Source organism: Bos indicus x Bos taurus, chromosome 7 (assembly GCF_003369695.1).
Source record: "Bos indicus x Bos taurus breed Angus x Brahman F1 hybrid chromosome 7, Bos_hybrid_MaternalHap_v2.0, whole genome shotgun sequence".
Lineage (NCBI taxonomy): Eukaryota > Metazoa > Chordata > Mammalia > Artiodactyla > Bovidae > Bos > Bos indicus x Bos taurus.
In genome coordinates this window covers 75,844,273-75,864,544 of record NC_040082.1, presented here as the reverse complement: position 1 = coordinate 75,864,544, position 20,272 = coordinate 75,844,273, and the positions used below count along the sequence as shown (strand labels likewise).

General features: G+C 36.2%; 1 protein-coding gene across 7 annotated transcripts in view; it reads right to left on the bottom strand.

Moving 5' to 3' along the window:
* DMXL1 (Dmx like 1) overlaps positions 1-20,034 on the bottom strand; it is a 126,863-nt gene extending 106,829 nt beyond the window's left edge. For 4 of the 7 annotated variants that reach the window (XM_027546941.1, XM_027546942.1, XM_027546944.1 and 1 more), the window contains exons 1-4: positions 19,451-20,033; positions 5,233-5,358; positions 3,479-3,550; positions 428-506 (exon numbers count right to left, since the gene is read on the bottom strand). In XM_027546941.1, coding sequence (XP_027402742.1) covers positions 428-506; positions 3,479-3,550; positions 5,233-5,358; positions 19,451-19,537 — 364 coding nt within the window. In that variant the 5' untranslated portion in view covers positions 19,538-20,033. Of the gene's footprint in view, positions 1-427; positions 507-3,478; positions 3,551-5,232; positions 5,359-19,450 lie in introns of all 7 variants that reach the window. The other 3 variants (XM_027546946.1, XM_027546947.1, XM_027546940.1) reach the window with 2 other exon arrangements.
* Between the last annotated feature and the right edge of the window lie 238 nt (positions 20,035-20,272).

Sequence of the window (20,272 nt, the reverse complement as noted above, 5' to 3'; positions counted from 1 at the left end):
AAGATCCCCTGAAGAAGGGAATGGCTACCCACTTTGGTATTCTTGCCTGGGGAATTCCATGGACAGAGGAGCTTGGCAGGCTACAGACCACGGGGTCACAAAGAATCTGGACACAAAACTGACTAACACTTTCACTTTCAACCTATCCCCACCCTCTACTCTCATGTTAAAAGGCTCCCCTTCAATGAAATTTTGATTCTTCAAAGACAATTAGTGTCTGCTTCCCAAAACAACATACTCCTACAACAGCTGGACACTATTATGGTGCATGTTTCCTCATTTCAGTATAAACTCTAAAACTGCGCAACTTGTTTTACTTACTTTTGGGTTCTCTATCATTTCACATAAAGCAGAACTGAAATACATGAAAGTAAAAACAAGCAATAGCCTAGACAAGTTTTATTTCAGTTAATCCTTCTTTTCTTACCTGCAGGATCCCAAGTTATATTGTGTGCTATGGAGTCCAGAAAAAATTGGCCACTTTTCTGCCACTGACTATATAATTCCTAAAATTTGAAAAGAAAAGGTCATTTAGTCTATTATTGGCATCTTCTCTGTCAAATGTATACACTGACACTAATTATTTTTAATAATACATGTACTCATTTTTTGAGGTATAATTGAGCACTGAGTCATATTTGAAGAGAATAAAATGTTCAGTCTAGTCAAGAAAAATAAAGAGCATGTGATGGAGATCAATGAGAGCATATCCAGTCCTGGAAGGTCCAAAAGTCTGTCTTTACTATATTTAGACAATCAATAAGTATCTGCCACTAGGACAATATACGTATTAACCTCAAACGTTTAAAGTTACTATTATTACTTTATTATTATTATTATAGCTACAAAGGTTTAATTTTAAATATGCCTGTGTCTCTGCTATTTGAAGATCCCTCCTCTTTTACTGTTTCACCTTCACCTGAGGGCACGTGGTAAGTGTGAAGATTCAGAATAAGAGATGTTAACACCCCTCTTATATAAATATAAAGGCTTTTCATCCCTTACAGCAGTATTTTTCAAACTTTTTTAACATGCAGATCAGTAAGAAATATACATTGCACTGTAACCCAGAATACATATATGCATACACATAAATGCAATCTAAGTTTACTCTTAATACATGTGATGAACTCTAACATTTCTATTCTTTTTCATTTTCTTATAAAGTCAGGTTGTGGCCTACTAAGTTGACTTCTCTAACCTCTAATAGATTGAGACCCATAAACACTCTCTGAGTGTAGTGGTTCCCATACTTTGGTATGAAAATAATGTGAAATGTTTACTAAAAACTCACACTCTCAAGACCCATGCCCAAATGTTCAGATTCAAAAGGTCCTGGACTGGGCACAGAAATCTGTACTTTAAACCAACATCTCCAAGTGATTTTGATACAGGTGACCTGCTGAATACGCTTTTATGAAACACTATATGGGCTTCCCTGGTGGCTCAGATGGTAAAGAATTCGCCTGTGAAGCTGGAGACCTGGATTCAATCCCTGGGTTGGGAAGATCCCCTGGAAGAGGGCATGGCAACCCACTCCAGTATTCTTGCCTGGAGAATCACCATGGACAGAGAAGCCTCGCGGGCTACAGTCCATGGGGTCACAGAGAGTCAGACACAACTGAGCAACTAAGCACATTTTGCAGAAATGGCTCTCAATCATCAGAAGACTTCCTCTACAACTAGATGAACAAGTACGTAGGCAGTCCCACAGGTACAGATTTACAATTCCCCAGAGCAGGGCCTGGACACACTATCAACTAGTGATTCTGAAGTGCACCTCTTGTGAAAAACTACCATCTTGACAGAATATTCCAGAATGTACAAATAAAATAATATTTTTATGAGGCTCTAAAGATTCTCTGATACTATATCTTGGAATTAAAGATTCTGAGCATCTTTCAAGTTAATAATTTTTCCATTTGATCCAGTTTTCCCTTTACTCATCAGGCTTTTTTCCCTGCCCTCTCTGCAAACTCAGTGCTGCTACCAATAAACCAGCCTCTTCTTATTGAATTTTTCAGACTATTATATTAAACAATTATAAGAGTTATAACTGAAATTCTCAATTCTACTTTTATTAATAAAGGCATTTTAACATAAAAAACTGATTTTTTAAAGTCAGTTATTTCATTCAACAAATATTTATTGACTAGTATTTGGAATACAGTGTTTTAGAAGGAACAACCACCTATAAAATATGTTTTTAGTACTATCAACTACTAATTCCTAAGGGTATGAGAGCCTCTAACACTGGATTCATAGATAATAATATAAACACAAACAGAAATGAGAGAAGTGTGGATTCTCCTTCCATGAAAGTTTTAAATGGATATCAATTAACCTAGAGAAAATATTTTTCATTAACACAAGGTAAGGAAAAAGAATGTTCACACCTAGGGATCAAGACAACTAGTTTCACTCTTAGATCTCTGGCTCAACTGCTGTTTCATTGCTCAAGTCACATATTTTTGAACCTCTGCTGCCTTATTTATAAAAAAGAAATAACAGCTGTCCAACTAAGTCAGAGGGAATTTGTAAGATATTAATAAGCTAAGTGAAAATGAAATGAAAACTATCAAAGGATACATAAGATAAATCTATTATTAACACATTGTTTAATTTTTCACATTTAACACATTTCCAGTCTTTGAAATCAAGAATAAATAGATGTTAAACAATTTTGGAATTGAGCAAAGAGCCGCTTAAGGCTGACTTGCCTAATATCAAACAGCTAAAGAGCAGCAGATAAACCATTTCTATGACTCCTACTACAATGGTCTTTAGACCACACTATGCTGATCCTGTTTCACTTAAAATCAGTAGTTTAACCTTCAGTAGAGATGGGTAAAATACCCTGGTCTGCTATGTTTAAGAGTATCAAAACACAAAAAATCTACTACATAACCTCAATATTTATAAACTATTGTTTTAAGCAACTTTCAGAACTATTCCTGAATATAGATTCCTTATAAAGAAAAAACATTCACTGACCCACTAACAATTATTACATGATTTAATAAGCGCAAGAAATTAAGTCCAAGGGGTATGTTAAGATTTTGCAATCAAAACATGTCACTTTAAGAACAAAATATACAAAGAAAAAAGCTATACAAAAGAAGATCACAGAAACAAAAATAAGTACCACATATGACTGGACAATGATATTTGCCACTATTAATAAAGTAATTGACAAATTTCAAGTTGTTGACTCTTCAAATACTTAATAAAAGAAAAAAATGACAGACGGGGAAAAAAAGGCATTTCAAGATAATTCAGTAAGCACAATTTAGTTTAATTCTACTTCAATGAAACATTTACACATTTTAAAGAAGGAAGTGGCATTTAGCATGTTGTCTTTATTTACAGTGTACAATTTATACTGATTTATGTGACAATCACTCTAATTTTGTAGTCTTAAAAATGTTATCTTTTAATACACATTTCCATTTCTAATAGAAAAAGATAAATTACTGACCAAATTTTTCTTTTGCTTCGGTAGGTTAACTGGTTCAAAAACAGAAATAACATTTCCATAGGATGCTGCAATCTTTTAAAAAGAAAAAACAAAGAAAACTTATAAATATGTTGTTACTTATGAATCAAAAGAGCAAAGGAAATGAATAGTATAACTTACAAAATACCCAACACAAAATTTCTTTCAGCAATACTTGAGAATGTCAGTTTTGGGGTTACCACATCTGGGTCAGAATCCCAGCACTGTCACTTACTGTATACCAGCAAGGTAATCTCTTTGAACCTCAGTTTCCCTATCTATATTTACAATACGTATTACATTATCTTCCTAGTAGAATTGAGGGTTGAAGTAACATCTGTAAAGCATCTGGTAAAGACGCTAAATGTTAATTCCCTTCCTCACATAAGAAAATGTATTAATGTATTCCTTATGGAATTTGATGACTTAAAAATCAGTTTTTAGGTTATCTGTCCTCGAAAGTTCACAATTCTGTCAGTGTATATTTAAATTATTGGAGATAAAACTTAAATCTATTCCTTTGTGAACTCTTTAAGAAGTATACTTTTTCAATATTCTATTTGAGTATCTTTAAAATGTACCCCTTAATGAAAAATAAACCTTGCTGGCTTTGTTTTATGAAGTAGCTACAACTGCAGCCTGAGTGAGTCACAAATGAAGAATATTAAAACATCAGAAATCAGATATATAGATAGAATGAATGATCAGGAATAGAAATAAGAACATATAACCTAGTGAAGAAGAGTAAGAAATGAGGATATAACATACATATGGGAGTGGATATTTTTATATTTTTAAGATATTTTTCTTAGGAGTTCTGAGAATACAGAAATCATCTACACTGAGTTCATCCAGGAGTGTTTAGTTTGTGCCTTTATGTGTGGCTAGGATTTCAAACTGCAGTGAGTGTTCAATTTTAGAAATAGGGCACAGTATGAATACAAGTGTAAATACTAAAAGAAGTAAAGTATGTTGGGAGGTGACTGACCATCAGCCCAGCCAGAAACAGAATAATGAACACGAGGCCAAAAAGGTAGGTGTGAGTGGGCTAAAGAAAGTCTCAAACCAAGGTGAACAACTTAAACTTTTCTAGAGTAATGGGAATCTAAGAACAGTTTAAAGCAAATGAATAACAAGTAAAATGCAGACAAATTTTCTTAGGAAAACTAATCTGGTAGTACTACAAAGATAAAAACAGTAATGATAAAATATTGATGCCTATGGTATCAAGAAGCACTTCCTTCTAAAATTTAAATTTAAAAAATTATAGCGTTTATATGTTGATTTTTTTTACAAAGTTTATCCCAAAGTTACAAGGAGATAACTACCTGTTTAAAGACAAAGTAGGACTCTAACAATAATTTCTTTTCAGGAGTTTATTTCTAAATAGACTGAAGTTTACTGTTATTCCTTTCCTTCAATCCAATAAATTTTGAAATAAGTAAGCTTTACATTGACTCTACAGGCAATAAATATTATATCTGTCAACTCATGGAGAAAATTATGCTATATTTCAAGATTATACAAGAATATAATTCCTGACAGTCTCTAAGATACATTTAAGTCACGAATTTTGTTCTCTAGGGTACATCTAGAGAGACAAAGAAATCTGTAGCTACATTGTCTTGGAAACACAGTAAGTCTCTAATTCAACAAGAAATGATACTTCAGAGACTATACTGACAAAAACCATACTCAAAACAAATCTCATATTTGTAAATCTCAAGATTACAAACCTTGCCTTGTTGCATTGAACAATCTACACATCCTACTTGAATATTTCCATGTTTAGCTCCTGGGATTATTTGCAGTCTTTCAAAATCACTTCCCAGTATAACAATGTCACATCCAGATGCATAAGCCTAAAAACAAAACAAAAAAGAACAAAATAAAATAAAAATGATAAAATTGTCAACAAAATATTTTATCATATAAAACACTGGTATTAAATATTATATTCTTTTTTTTTTAATCTTTATTATTTGAGAATATTTCCCTTACCTCCCATATACAGACCCATCAGTCAGTCCTATCTGCAAAATATATACCAATTCCTTTCATTTCTTCCATTTTGATTGAATGCTACTGCACTTATCTAAACGACCATAATCTCTCTCCTGCATGATTGCTTATACACTGATCACTTCCATTCTTGCTTCCCTCTATAACTCCTTTCCACACAAAGACAAAAGTCATCTTTTAAAAATGTTTATTACACCAAGTAATTTTCCCTGATTAAGTCCCTTCAATATTTTCCTCATTGGACTTGGAACAAAATCTCAACTTACCTTTGTCAATGTGCTAAATGACTGTCCTAATTTCCCAAATCCATCTCAAGCTACTCTTTCATCCCTTCAAATGGCTCCTGCCCCTATATTACTCTTTTTTCTGTTCCTTGGGCATATCAATCTTTTTCCACCTCAGGGTGGTTAACCTTGCTTCTACCTGTCTGGTGTTTGTCTAACTTCTTTTCAACATTCAAGTCTCAGTTCAGTTCAGTCACTCATTCGTGTCCAACTCTTTGCGACCCCATGAATTGCAGCACGCCAGGCCTCCCTGTCCTGAATATACTCATATTCTTGCTCCCTTTCCTCTAGCATATTCTTCCTCCCTTTCTTCATAGCATATACCACAATTTGTAAATATCTTGCTTGTTATCCATTTCCATCACTACAAGTTCAAGTCCATGACAAAAAGGTAGGGTTCAAGTTCATCTTGTTCTCTGATCTTAGATCACAAAAAGTTTCTTCCATTTAAGAGCACATGACTATCATCCTAGAATTTATATGCAGCATAACTCTGGAAATAAAATATCCATCACAAACTGTTTTCCATCCTGGTAAGTTCTGAAAATCTCAGTAATTCTTTACTTTCTCATCTCTTTTGCACATATACATACAATTTACTTAATGCAAAAAATATTATACTTAATATATATACTTCAAGACCATAAATCCTACGAAGGCCAAAATGGTTCTGTATAAGCTACAAAAAATTTTAGAAAACGGATTTGAGAGAACATACAAATAAATCTGCTCAAATTTATCAAAAAAATTGGGCCTAAACTGGCTGACAGCTTCTAGAGTGGCAGAGTGGGCTTGATTTTGACTTCTGTTCTAGTGCTCTTTCAGTGGTAGCACAGGAACTTCCTTAGTTAAGCATGCTTGCCTGAGATCTTCCTAAAAAGAATTAAGAGAAATCAAGTGTGGTTCTACTAGTGTCACATAGTGGAAAAAACTGGCTCAGAAAACAAACAAAAAACCTCATGATGGTCTGCTCACCTCTGCGTAAATACCCACGACAGGATCACAAGGCTTGTCACAAGATTATCCTCAAGAATAAATTCCAAAAAGCAATTTAAGAAAACTTTTTATTAATGAGCCTCTGAAATACTTTAATATTTTAGAAACTCATTTTCTCCTGAATTTTAAATTTTGATAAAATACTGTCACTGTTTACCAAAATATTATATTAAATGCAGAGTGTTTACAATTTAGATTTTCTTCTCACAACACAAATTTTTTTCAATTTCCATTAGCCAGGATATATATATATATACACACACACACACACACACATTTTAATGTGTTCATAACCTCTGCCTTCTTTTCATGTACTGCTATTATCTATCTACTTTTAGATATTGTGTTGCACCTGTTTTTGTCAATCATGACTAAATTTTCCTGAATCAAGTCTCCATTAATCCTGAAGTACCTCACAAAATTATTGCTTAATTAATGTTTAAAACAAGTACTGAATATCTTCAGACTTGATAAATGCAAAGTTATCTCAGAAATAGATACCTACCCAACAGAAAGACACCAACTCATAATACAAATAAACCATGATCATTCAAAGACTTATCCAGTCCTGGATTACCCTTGGTTTTTTCCTGCTACTGTATTATATTATCACAGCCTGTCAGTTAACTTTTCCTTAGTGACAGTACTAGAAGATGCAAAGCTATCTATTCCTAATTTTGGTAACCAGTGAAGTTGCTCAGTCGTGTCTGACTCTTTGCGACCCCATGGACTGTAGCCTACCAGGCTCCTCCATCCACGGAATTTTCCAGGCAAGAGTACTAGATGAGTTGCCATTTCCTTCTCCAGGGGATCTTCCCGACCCAGGGATCGAACCCAGGACTCCTGCATTACAGACAGATGCTTTACTGTCTGAGTCACCAGGGAAGCCCAATTTTGGTAAATTTTTAAGTCAAATAAATGTTATTGATCTTCATCTAGAATATCTCTCTCATTCAGTCTGCCCTTTCTTCTTTCAGAGTTACAACTAGTGGATGGCAATAAACTGGTAAATGGAAAAAACAAAAACAACAAAAAAAGAATATAACCAACTGCAATCCACACTTCATGAGTTGACTATTATCCTTCGGGCTTTATAATAAAAAAAAAATCTGATTTTCTTGACTAGAATTTTAATTTTTATATTTTCAGAGAGGGGCAATGGCACCCCACTCCAGTACTCTTGCCTGGCCCATGGACAGAGGAGCCTGGTAGGCTGCAGTCCATGGGATTGCTAAGAGTCCGGCACGATTGAGCGACTTCACTTTGACTTTTCACTTTCATGCACTGGAGAAGGAAATGGCAACCTACTCCAGTGTTCTTGCCTGGAGAATCCCAGGGACGGGGGAGCCTGGTGGGCTGCTGTCTATGGGGTCACACAGAGTCGGACACGACTAAAGGGACTTAGCAGCAGTGGCATAGTTTATTTGATAATGTAATTAATTAAACAAAAAACGAATTAAAGATTCAAACTATATTTGCATTTTGTTCTGTATCTCAATTATTTTCAAGAGTATGTAAGTATCTCCTTAAAAATCCTGCTGTGCACAGAATACTGGTTGAATAAACTACAGGACATAGGCACAATGGAGTATTACACAGCTATAAAAAGAATGAGGAAAAAACCTATGAACTGACTTGAGTGATTTCTAGGAGATAGTATTAAGTGAAAAACTAAAAAAACAAGTAGAAAAGGGCTGACTTACTTGTCTTTGCCTGACTTACTTCACTTAGCATAATACCCTCTAGATCCACATATTTCGTCACAAATGGCAAGAATTCACTCTTTTTTATGATTAATATTCCATTGTGTGTGTGTGTGTGTAGGCATTGTGTGTACACATATATGGACGAAAATGAATGCATATGTGTATGTGTGTGTGTATACATGTACATATGTATGTATGAATAAATTTAATAATTTAAAAAATCATAACCAGCATCCACTGGTAGATGAATGAAGAAGATGTATATATACACATGTATACACACATACATCTACAGTTCAGTTCAGTTCAGTTCAGTCGCTCAGTCGTGTCCGACTCTTTGCGACCCCATGAATCGCAGCACACCAGACCTCCCTGTCCATCACCAACTCCCGGAGTTCACTCAGACTCACGTCCATCGAGTCAGTGATGCCATCCAGTCATCTCATCCTCTATCATCCCCTTTTCCTCCTGCCCCCAATCCCTCCCAGCATCAGAGTCTTTTCCAATGAGTCAACTCTTTGCATGAGGTGGTCAAAGTACTGGAGTTTCAGCTTTAGCATCATTCCCTCCAAAGAAATCCCAGGGCTGATCTCCTTCAGAATGGACTGGTTGGATCTCCTTGCAGTCCAAGGGACTCTCAAGAGTCTTCTCCAACACCACAGTTCAAAAACATCAATTCTTCGGCACTCAGCCTTCTTCACAGTCTAACTCTCACATTCATACATGACCACTGGAAAAACCATAGCCTTGACTAGACGGACCTTTGTTGGCAAAGTAATGTCTCTGCTTTTGAATATGCTATCTAGTTTGGTCATAACTTTCCTTCCAAGGAGTAAGTGTCTTTTAATTTCATGGCTGCAATCACCATCTGCAGTGATTTTGGAGCCCAAAAAAATAAAGTCTGACACTGTTTCCACTGTTTCCCCATCTATTTCCCATGAAGTGATGGGACCGGATGCCATGATCTTCGTTTTCTGAATGTTGAGCTTTAAGCCAACTGTTTCATTCTCCACTTTCACTTTCATCAAGAGGCTTTTGAGTTCCTCTTCACTTTCTGCCATAAGGGTGATGTCATCTGCATACCCGAGGTTACTGATATTTCTCCCAGCAATCTTGACTCCAGCTTGTGTTTCTTCCAGTCCAGTGTTTCTCATGATGTACTGTGCATGTAAGTTAAATAAGCAGGGTGATAATATACAGCCCTGACGTACTCCTTTTCCTATTTGGAACCAGTCTGTGGTTCCATGTCCAGTTCTAACTGTTGCTTCCTGACCTGCATATAAGGTTTCTCAAGAGGCAGGTCAGGTGGTCTGGTATTCCCATCTCTTTCAGAATTTTCCAGTTTATTGTGATCCACACAGTCAAAGGCTTTGGCATAGTCAATAAAGCAGAAATAGATGTTTTTCTGGAACTCTTTTGTTTTTTCCATGATCCAGCGGATGTTGGCAATCTGATCTCTGGTTCCTCTGCCTTTTCTAAAACCAGCTTCAACATCAGGAAATTTACGGTTCACGTATTGCTGAAGCCTGGCTTGGAGAATTTTGAGCATTACTTTACTAGTGTGTGAGATGAGTGCAATTGTGCAGTAGTTTGAGCATTCTTTGGCATTGCCTTTCTTTGGGATTGGAATGAAAACTGACCATTTCCAGTCCTGTGGCCACTGCTGAGTTTTCCAAATTTGCTGGCATATTGAGTGCAGCACTTTCACAGCATCATCTTTCAGGACTTGGACTAGCTCAACTGGAATTCCATCACCTCCACTAGCTTTGTTCATAGTGATGCTTTCTAAGGCCCACTTGACTTCACATTCCAGGATATCTGGCTCTAGATGAGTGATCACACCATCGTGATTATCTGGGTCATGAAGATCTTTTTTGTACAGTTCTTCTGTGTATTCTTGCCTCCTCTTGTTAATCTGCTTCTGTTATGTCCATACCATTTTTGTCTTTTATTGAGCCCATCTTTGCATGAAATGTTCCCTTGGTATCTCTAATTTTCTTGAAGAGATCTCTAGTCTTTCCCATTTTGTTGTTCCTCTATTTCTTTGCATTGATCGCTGAGGAAGGCGTTCTTATCTCTTCTTGCTATTCTCTGGAACTCTGCATTCAGATGTTCCAAAGCATTCCAAAGATGCTTATATCTTTCCTTTTCTCCTTTGCTTTTCTCTTCTCTTCTTTTCACAGCTATTTGTAAGGCCTCCCCAGACAGCCATACACCCACACATCTTCTTTATTCATTCATCTACCAATGGATGCTAGTTATGATTTCTGAAACTTATTAACACCATAAATAAAGCAATCAGAATGGGGGGGGGGAACAAATGAACTACATTACAAACAAATACTACATCTACACTGAAAGAAAGAAGGCAGGAAAATACTAAGTAATTTATGAACACAGACTTTGACTAATATATTCTCAGCCTTGGAGACTGAGAAGGAAAAAACTTTGGCACCAAAGTTTTATATATACCAAAGCTATACAAGGACACTACAAGAAAACTACAGGCCAATTTCTCTGATGAATATAGATGCAAAAATCTTCAACAGATGCAAAAGACTGATTTCAATAGCACACTAAAAAGATCATACACCATAATCAAGTTGTATTTATCCCTGAGATGCCGGATGGTTCCATAAAAGCCATATATGACAAGCTCACAGCTAATGCAGTCAATGGTAAAAAGCTAAAAGCTTTCCTCTAAGATCAGGAACAAGACAAGGATGCCCACACTTACCAATTCTATTCAACCTAATATTGGAAGTCCCAGCCAGAGTAATTAGGCAAGAAACAGAAATAAAATGCATTTGAATCAGAAAGGAAGATATAATATTGTCTGTTTTCAGAATACAAGATACTACATATAGAAACCCTGAAGTCTCTACCAAAAAACTTTTAGAACTAATAAACAAAGTCAGCAAAGTTGCAGAACACAAAATCAACAAGAAAATAACTGCATTTCTGTACACTAACAATAGACTATTCAAAAAAGAAATTAAGGAAACAATCCAATCTATAACAGCATCAAAAAGAATAAAATACTTTAGAAAAACTTTAACCAGGTGAAAAGTCTTGGACACTGAAAACTATCAAGACACAGATTAAAGAAACTGAAGATTACACAAATAAATGAAAAGACGTCTTTTGTTCTCGAACTAGAAAAGTTAATATTACAATGTCCATACTACACAAAACCATTTATAGATTCAATGTAATTTCTATCAAAATTCCAGTAGCATTTTTCACACAGGGGGAAAAAAAAAATCCTAAAATTCACAATGGAACCACAAAAGACCCCAAATAGCTAAAGCAATCTTAAGGAATAACTAAGCTGGAATCATCACATTTCCTGATTTCAAACTATATTACAAAACTATAATAATCCAAACAATATGGTATCAGCATAAAAACAGACACAGAGACCTAAGGAACAGAATCATAAGCCTAGACATAACCTACACATATATGGTCAATTAATTGTTGACAAAGGTGCCAAGAATATACAATAGAGAAAAGAGAGTTTCTTCAATAAGTTGACACTGGGAAAACTGGACATCCCTGTGCAAAAGAATGAAATTGAACCCGTGTCTTACATCACACACAAAAATAAACTCAAAAATGAATCAAAAACTTAAACTTGAAAAATAAAACTGGAAACAAAACTCCTAGAAGAAAACATAGGGGGAAAGCCCCTTGGCAATCAGTGATGGTTAATGGAACACCAAAAGCACAAGCAATAAAAGCAATAATAAATAAGACTACACTAAACTGCAAGGCTTCTGCACAGCAAAAGAAACCATCAACAAAATGAAAAGGTAACCTTCAAAATGGGAGAAAGTATTTGCAAACTTTATCTGATAAAAAGTTATTATCTAAAATATAGAAAGAGCTCATAATTCAATAGCAAAAACAATCCAATTAAAAATGGGCAGGGGACTCCAACAGACATTTTTCCAAAGAAGATGTACTGATGACCAATAGGTACATGAAAAGACGTTCAATATCACTAATCATCAGGGAAATGCCAATCAAAACTGGATGAGATATCACTTCACACCCATTAGGATGCTATCATCAAAAAGATAAAAGATAAGTGTTGGTAAAAATGTGAAGAAAAGGAATCCTTGTGTACTCTTGGTGAGAATGTAGACTGGCATAGCCACTGTGAAAAACAATACGGAAGAGGACTTCCTTGGTGGTCTAGGGGTTAAGAATCTGCCTGTCAATGCAGGAACACACGTTCAATCCCCGGCCCACATGATTCCACATGTGACAAAGCAACTAAGCCTGTGGGCCCCAACTACTGAGCCCATGGGCCACAACTACTGAAGCCCACACTCTAGAGTCCAAACGCCACAACTACTGAGACTGCGTGCTGCAACTACTGAAGCCCGTGCACGCTAGAGCCCACATCCACAATGAGAAGCCACTGCAATGAGAAGCGCATGCACTGCAGCTAGAGAGTAGTCCCCACTCGCTGCAACTAGCTAAAGCCCACCCACAGCAATGAAGACACTGCACAGGCAAAAGAAACAAAAACAAGCAAGCAAACAAAAACAGTATGGAAGAGTCCTGAAAAAATTAAAAGCAAAACCACCATATGTTCCACCAATTCAACTTGTCCAAAGATGGTGAAATCACTATAAGAGATATCTGCACTCCCATATTCATTCCAGCATTGTTCATAAAAGCCAAGATATGGAAACAGCCTAAGTGTCCATCAGTGAATGAATGGATTTTAAAAAAATATGTTTTATACACATACACAAAAACAAAAGAATATTATTCAGTTACACACAAAAAAATAAAACCCTGCCACTTGTGATAACCTTGAAGGCATTATGCTAAGTCAGAGAAAGACAAATACTGTACATATATATTCCACTTATATGTGGAATCTAAAAACAGTTTTACTAATAGAAATATTTTACTAACAGAATTGAATGGTGATTGCCAGGGGCTGTGGGTGGGAAAATGGGAGACGTTGGTCAAAGGATACAAACTTTCAGTCATAAGATGAGTAAATTCCAGGAATCTAATGTATAGCAGGGTGACTATGGCTAACAATACTATATTGTACAGTTGAAAGTTGCTATTAGAATAAAGCTTTAATGTGTTCATCTTAACAACAAAGTGGTAATTATGTGTGGTAAAGGATATGTTAACTAATCTCATTGTGGTAAATAGTTTATAATATGTATGTGTATCAAGTCATAACATTGTATACTTTAAATTTACACAATGTTAATGCCAATTGTATCTCAATAACGCTTAGGGAAAAAAAAACAGAGCGAGGTGAACCTGTACAGATAATCCAAACTGGGTATCATGCAAAAATCACTTGAAATAGACGCATCTTATGGATATTTTAAATAGATTATTAAAATTAATTCAATCACTAGAGTTTACACAACACGGCAAGTTAATAAGCATTAAGTACACCAAACCAAACTGGGAAAACAAACTTTAAAATGGGCTCTGCACCCAAAGTTCATAGCAGCATTATTTAAACAGCCAACACATGGAAGCAACCTAAGTGTCCATCAACAGATAAATGTATAAAGATGACATGGTACATATATACAATGGACTTATCATAAAAAGAATAAAATATTGTCATTTGCAGTGACATGAATGGATCTAGAGAATACCACACTAAGTGAAGTCAGGGAGAAAAAAAGACAAATATTGTGTGATAGTATTCATATGTGGAATTTAAAAAATTATACAAATCAATCTACACACAAAACAGAAACAGACACGCAGATGAAGAAAACAAACTTAGAGTCACCAAAAGGAAAAGTTCAGTTCAGTTCAGTCGCTCAGTCGTGTCCGACTCTTTGCGACCCCACGAATTACAGCACGCCAGGCAAGGAAAAGGGAAGGGGGCAAATGATAAATAGGAGGATGGGATTAACAGACATGAACTACTAAACAGAAAACAGAAAAGCAATAAGGATTTACTATTTAATACAGGGAATAATATTCAATGTCTTATAATAGCCTATAATGGAAAAATAATCATAATATATACACATATATAAATCCAGATCACTTTGCTGTAAACCTGAAAGTAACACAATATTGTAAATCAACTATACTTCAATTTTTAAAGCTTAACATATTAATAATTCACACATTAACAAACTAAAGAAAAAATAAACAAAATTGTATATATATGATTTAAAAATAATCCATCTCTACTAATCTACCTGGTTTTAAATATACTATACATATTTTAAACCAAAATCTACAGTTTCATAGATTTTTTACAAAACAAATGGTTCTAAAAACTTCAAGTTGCCCTATTATTATTAAAACAATAATTAAAAGAACAGAACTGGTTTATCAAATAAACTGCCATGCTATCCAAGTTTCAAAAGTAATATGCATATATTACAATTGATACACTAGCTGCTTCTATCAAAAGATCTGTAATCAGAATAACCTATTACTAAGCAATGAAAATTAAATTGACAAATGAAAATCCTTTTATTAGGCACATGTAATATCACGATTACTAACTGAGGCTAAACAAGGTGCAAAGAAAAAACTGAGTTCATATGCATGCTATTTAGCATACAACAAACATGATTTTTAACTTTTAGTTTGGCAGACAACCGTCTCGAATATTCTAAATTTTAAAAATTACACAAGGTTGCAAGTCAGCATTCTAATAAGGAAATCCTGTGATTTCTGTATAACAGTTAGATTTCCTGTTTTCACTGTTTTATTTTAACCAACCATATCAGAAGAATTTCTTCCTGGTATACTTCCTGGTTAAATGACTTATATCTGGCATATTGTAATTAATATTATTCTCATTTATTAAAACACAACATTAAGAATTCAACTTCCCTGGTAGCTCAGATGGTAAAGCGTCTGTCTGCAATGGTAGAGACTGGGGTTCGATCCCTGGGTCGGGAAGATCCCCTGGAGAAGGAAATGGCAACCCACTCTAGTACTCTTGCCTGGAAAATCCCAAGGACAGAGGAGCCTGGTAGGCTACAGTCCATGGGGTCACAAAGAGTCGGACACGACTGAGAGACTTTACTTTTTTTTTACTTAATACTACTTAAAATACAATATTTTAAAATAAACCAAATATTTAAAGTCTAATTTTTACCTTTAATGGCCTATGAGTACCACAAAAATCATTCTCTCTCCAGATACATACATTATCAAACTTTCCGCTCCTGTATTCTCTCCATTCACATGCTTCTCCAAGAAAAGAACTTCCTATAAAGGCTTCCCTACAGTGAACAAAACAAAAATTTAAACTAAAGGATGCTTACTATTACAGAAAGTTGAAGGAGAATGCTAATTCAGCCTCCATTTCTCTACCAACATCCAGATAGCTGCAGTCAGTCTTTTGACTTCTAATCTGGGTCCCTTTGGTTGGGAACACTGAGTTGTCCAACACAAAAGAGTCTGGAGCTATTATTTGTTTGCTATTCCTCATATAGCCAAGGTATTTAAATTACAAACTAGAGACAGGAAGTCCTAAATATTAACACAATCTGTCTCTTGAAAATTATCTCCCTTTCCATTTCAGTAAAAACACAATTTCAACTCTAAGTACAGATAATCTATTATATATTAAAGCACATATCACTAGCATGCACAGAAATATTAGAAAACCAGATCTAACTAACTATGCCTGTTTTTAACTATGAAAAACAAATATTTTTTTCTAAAAACAAAAGTCTTCAACAGATTAGGGCCAGGTGCTCATATACTTCCACTCTAAAGACTGTAGGAAATTAACAAGGAAAAAGGAATGAAGGAAGAATTCATGTAAGTAAAGAAAAACTAAAGAATTTTTGCTAATATACCTGAAATTTCTCCTGCTTGTTCATCTGATATTTAGGGTAAAATGCATAATAACTGATATTGAAAAAAAATTTTTTAACTTTAATTGAGGTATTTTATTTGAACTCAAATCTAAATGATTAAAAATACTTCTTAAAACTGCAATTTTTAACTATATAGCAGTAAGATTTCTTTACTATTATTCATCGATTTAATTAGTATTCAATCTAGGCACTATGAGTTTAGCCTTTATAATAACTGATATTTTTAAGAGTTTTACAGGTAGCAAGCAATGAACTTAACAGTTTTTCATGTAACAACCCTATGAATATGCCTTCCTTAGCCTCATTTTACAGATAAGAAAAAAAAAAAGAAACTCAAACGATGTAAAAGAATTTCCCCATGGATATATAACTAACTAAGGACTAGGCTGGAAATCGAATTCAGATAATGATGCTAGTATTAGGTGACACCAGTACTTCAATCACTGTTCTAGGCACTCACAATGAAACTCTGGAAGACATACACAAGGCAAAACAGGTTACTAATATAATGAAAGTGCAAATAAAGTGCTTCGAAGTGTAACAGACACGGTCACTGCCTACTGGAAGTTTTCCTATTAACAGAAAAATCAAAATAGTTTGATGCCAGTTTAAGTAGCAAAAAAAAGTGTCTCATATATATTAACTATATTGGAAATGTCATATTTTAAAATCTAGAATCCATGAGAAAAGGCATTCAATTTTATTTCAATTTAAAGCCTGTCAGGCTATATTCAGAAAACAGGATCTCATCTCTTGTAATCTTTTAAAATAAGAACAAATAAGTTATCTGCAAACATGAGAAGAGAGGAATTACAAACATTAAATCTGTCTTTAGAGAAGGTATAATTTAACAGGAGAAACAAAATAATTCTTCAAGTGGGCCTATAAGAGGAAGATTTCATGTCCCTAGGTGAAGTAAAACTGGAATTTAGGGAAAGATTTTTAGTCTGCACATACCATATACCATCTAATGTTTGTTCTCTTTCTATGAAAAGAAAAAAAAAAAGCCAAAATCAAAAGAGGTTAAAAACAAAATTCAAGGAGTAAACAAGAGGTTCTACTTTTTAGAAAAAAGGATAATTTCAAGACAGATTAAATTTAAGACGTATATAGTATCCAGAAGACTGAAGGCAAGAAATCTAGTTTATAACAAATCAATTTAATGTTAAAGAGTCAGGGTAGATTAGCTGCAAAGGAAAAAAGATGATTGTTAATAAACTACCGTCAGAATTAGAGAAACCTGGGATCTCTTCATACTAAATAACAGCAACAAAATGTTTATTTTCACCTTATTTACTGCACTGATTCCTGAGATCTGAGAGAAATCTACAAGAGGCTTGGTGGGAGGTGATTAAAGCTTGGTCTATGGAAACACTTTAAAATTCAGTAAACCTGAGCAGCAAGCTACATGATGGCATAGAACATTCTTCTCATCTTTGACACATTAACTCACCTCTCCTTTAAAGTAACAGAAGCATTCACCAAAATTTTACACTTTGGCCATCTAGGTGCATAAATAAGTTAGCATACTGTATACTTTGAAGTTCACACCACTGCTTACATATTAATAGATTCTGAATGCCTTCTCAGATAAGGTTGTTAGAATTTACATTAGAGGAGCATTCATATAACTTCAGGAGATGTCAAGAGAATGAAATGTTACCATCCAAAAATCTCCCATTAGAAACATTTCCTTATGATGATCTTTATTTTCTGAACAGCAACAGTAATGTTCAACTGCTGGGAGACTCTGGTGGCCCTCTACCACCCTCAGAGTTCACTCTCTCCTTTGAGCACTGAAGCAAGGTTAACATTTAGAATTAGAATCCCTAAAATTCCTAGTGTCAAGTGCAATTTAAGGCATATATGAGTCATTCTACAGGGAAGGAACAGACTATTCAAAAGCAAAGTACTTGGTTGGCACTAAAAGCAAATTCAGGTACTAAGTGACTACACCATATTAAATAATGATTACTGGGTTCTTTTCTATTATTTATTGACTGACAAATATGACAAAAAATAGTCAAAAATGGATAAAAAGAAAACCTGGGGTATCTATTAAGCTGTTCAATTTGCTTCATTTATACATGCAAAATTAAGTAACTTAATCACAACTATTAAGAGATAGCTTAATAACTATTCAAGTTGTAGTAAAAATCATGAGCCCTATATTTAGACATAGACTATTATGTGCAATACTGATCTAAAGCTTGAAATCATTATAATAACTACAGAAAATTCTTTAAAAAATTATAGTTAAGGAAGAAAATGTCAATATTCTGGTAAGAAGCAAAAGTTTGGGGCCCTCCTTTCACTATCTGGGGAAGACAAATGAAAAATACGACACTTCCATTTAAACTTTAACATGGAACTACTAGAAATGAAAGAGGAGTTTTACTGAAAAACAGTAATGCAACTTTTGGTAATTAATACGAACAATCTAAAATAAATACAAGTCTCCCAGGACTTCTACACTCAAATACTGAGTGCAAGGATGGCAGGGCTGAACCATTAACAAAAATAGTTTTCTCTTCCCAAAATTATTCCCAGTGAACTTAAAGAAAACTAAATGAAAAGCACTGTACGCGCTAGTTGTTGACAGCAAACAATTAGTAACTGTTTTAACTTTTTTTTTTTTAAGACACCCACTCTTTATAACTACAAAAACTTGACTTTAACTCAGAGGAAGAAATGAAACTAATCCCAGCTATTTCTAAACTTAACAATTAAGAGCCTATGGACTTGAACAATAAAAAGCCCCCACACACATTACACAGAAACGACATTGTTAAACCACCCCAACCCAAAGATGTCAGATTAAAACTTGAAAAATATCCTACAAAACATTCTAGCTTCCGAGTGTAGTCTCTGTAAACATTAAGTAGCTCAATGACCAAAGTGCTGTTGCCGCCTCCGTTCTCAAAGGCCAGGTCTGCCGACCCTAAAGAGTGGGGACCTCCCCGTGGGACGTGGGGGACCCCCGCAAGGGCGACGAGGTTTTCTGGGCCTCCGCCCGCTGCTCTGGGCCGAGACCGGCTGACTCAGGGGCGCGGACTCGCCACGGGCGACGAGGGAGCCTCCCTCACTCACCGTGAAGCGCTGGTCGCCGACGCTGCCCACCGAGAAGCAGTGATCGCCGGGATTCACGGCCCCGGTCAGCACCTGGTGCAGGTTCATGTCTGCGCCTCAGTCCAGCAACTGACGTCGTGTCCGGCTCATGCCCGGGGTCAGCGGTCGCTTCCCTCCCTTTCCTTCACGGGCGGCGGCCGTTCTGCAGCGACAGGCGCCAGAAGCCAGAGCCGCTCAGCTGCGGCCCGCAGCTCATCCCGAGCCCCGGCCTGTGAGGCCCGGAGGGGGCGGGCCAGCTAGCGGGCGGAGCGCCGCGCTCGTCTGCGCACCTGTCACAGTCCACGCGGGCCCAGGTGAAGCTCTGGGTCGACCCAGCGGCCGCGACCCCCGGCCGACTCACCGGCCGGGAGGGCCACGCCGTCCACAACACTTCCCTGAGGTCTGGGTGGCTGGCCCGGACCGAGCCCAAGTGTCGCAAGCAGCACGCACTCGCCCTCCCCACCTGACCTGGCCCTTGCAGGCTCCGGTGCCCGCCACCCCCAATGGCCTCGGCGGCTCCCTACGCGTCGCTAGGTCCCTTTGGCCGAAATATCGCGAGATTCTCGGGGCGAAAAGGAATACTGCAGTAAAGGAATCACTTTTTTTACCACGGCTGACAGAACAGCAAGAGGAAAACGCCTCTTCCAGGGAGATGTTGGCCAATCCCGAGCTCTAGCCCATCTAAGGCTCCACCCACTGCTAAGGATAGACCAATGTCTTAAAGGTTTGTGAGGGACGCTGTGCGTTTGAATGTTCAACGTCAGGAGCCTAGTAAAAACATAAAGAGCCTTGGATAAGGTTGCT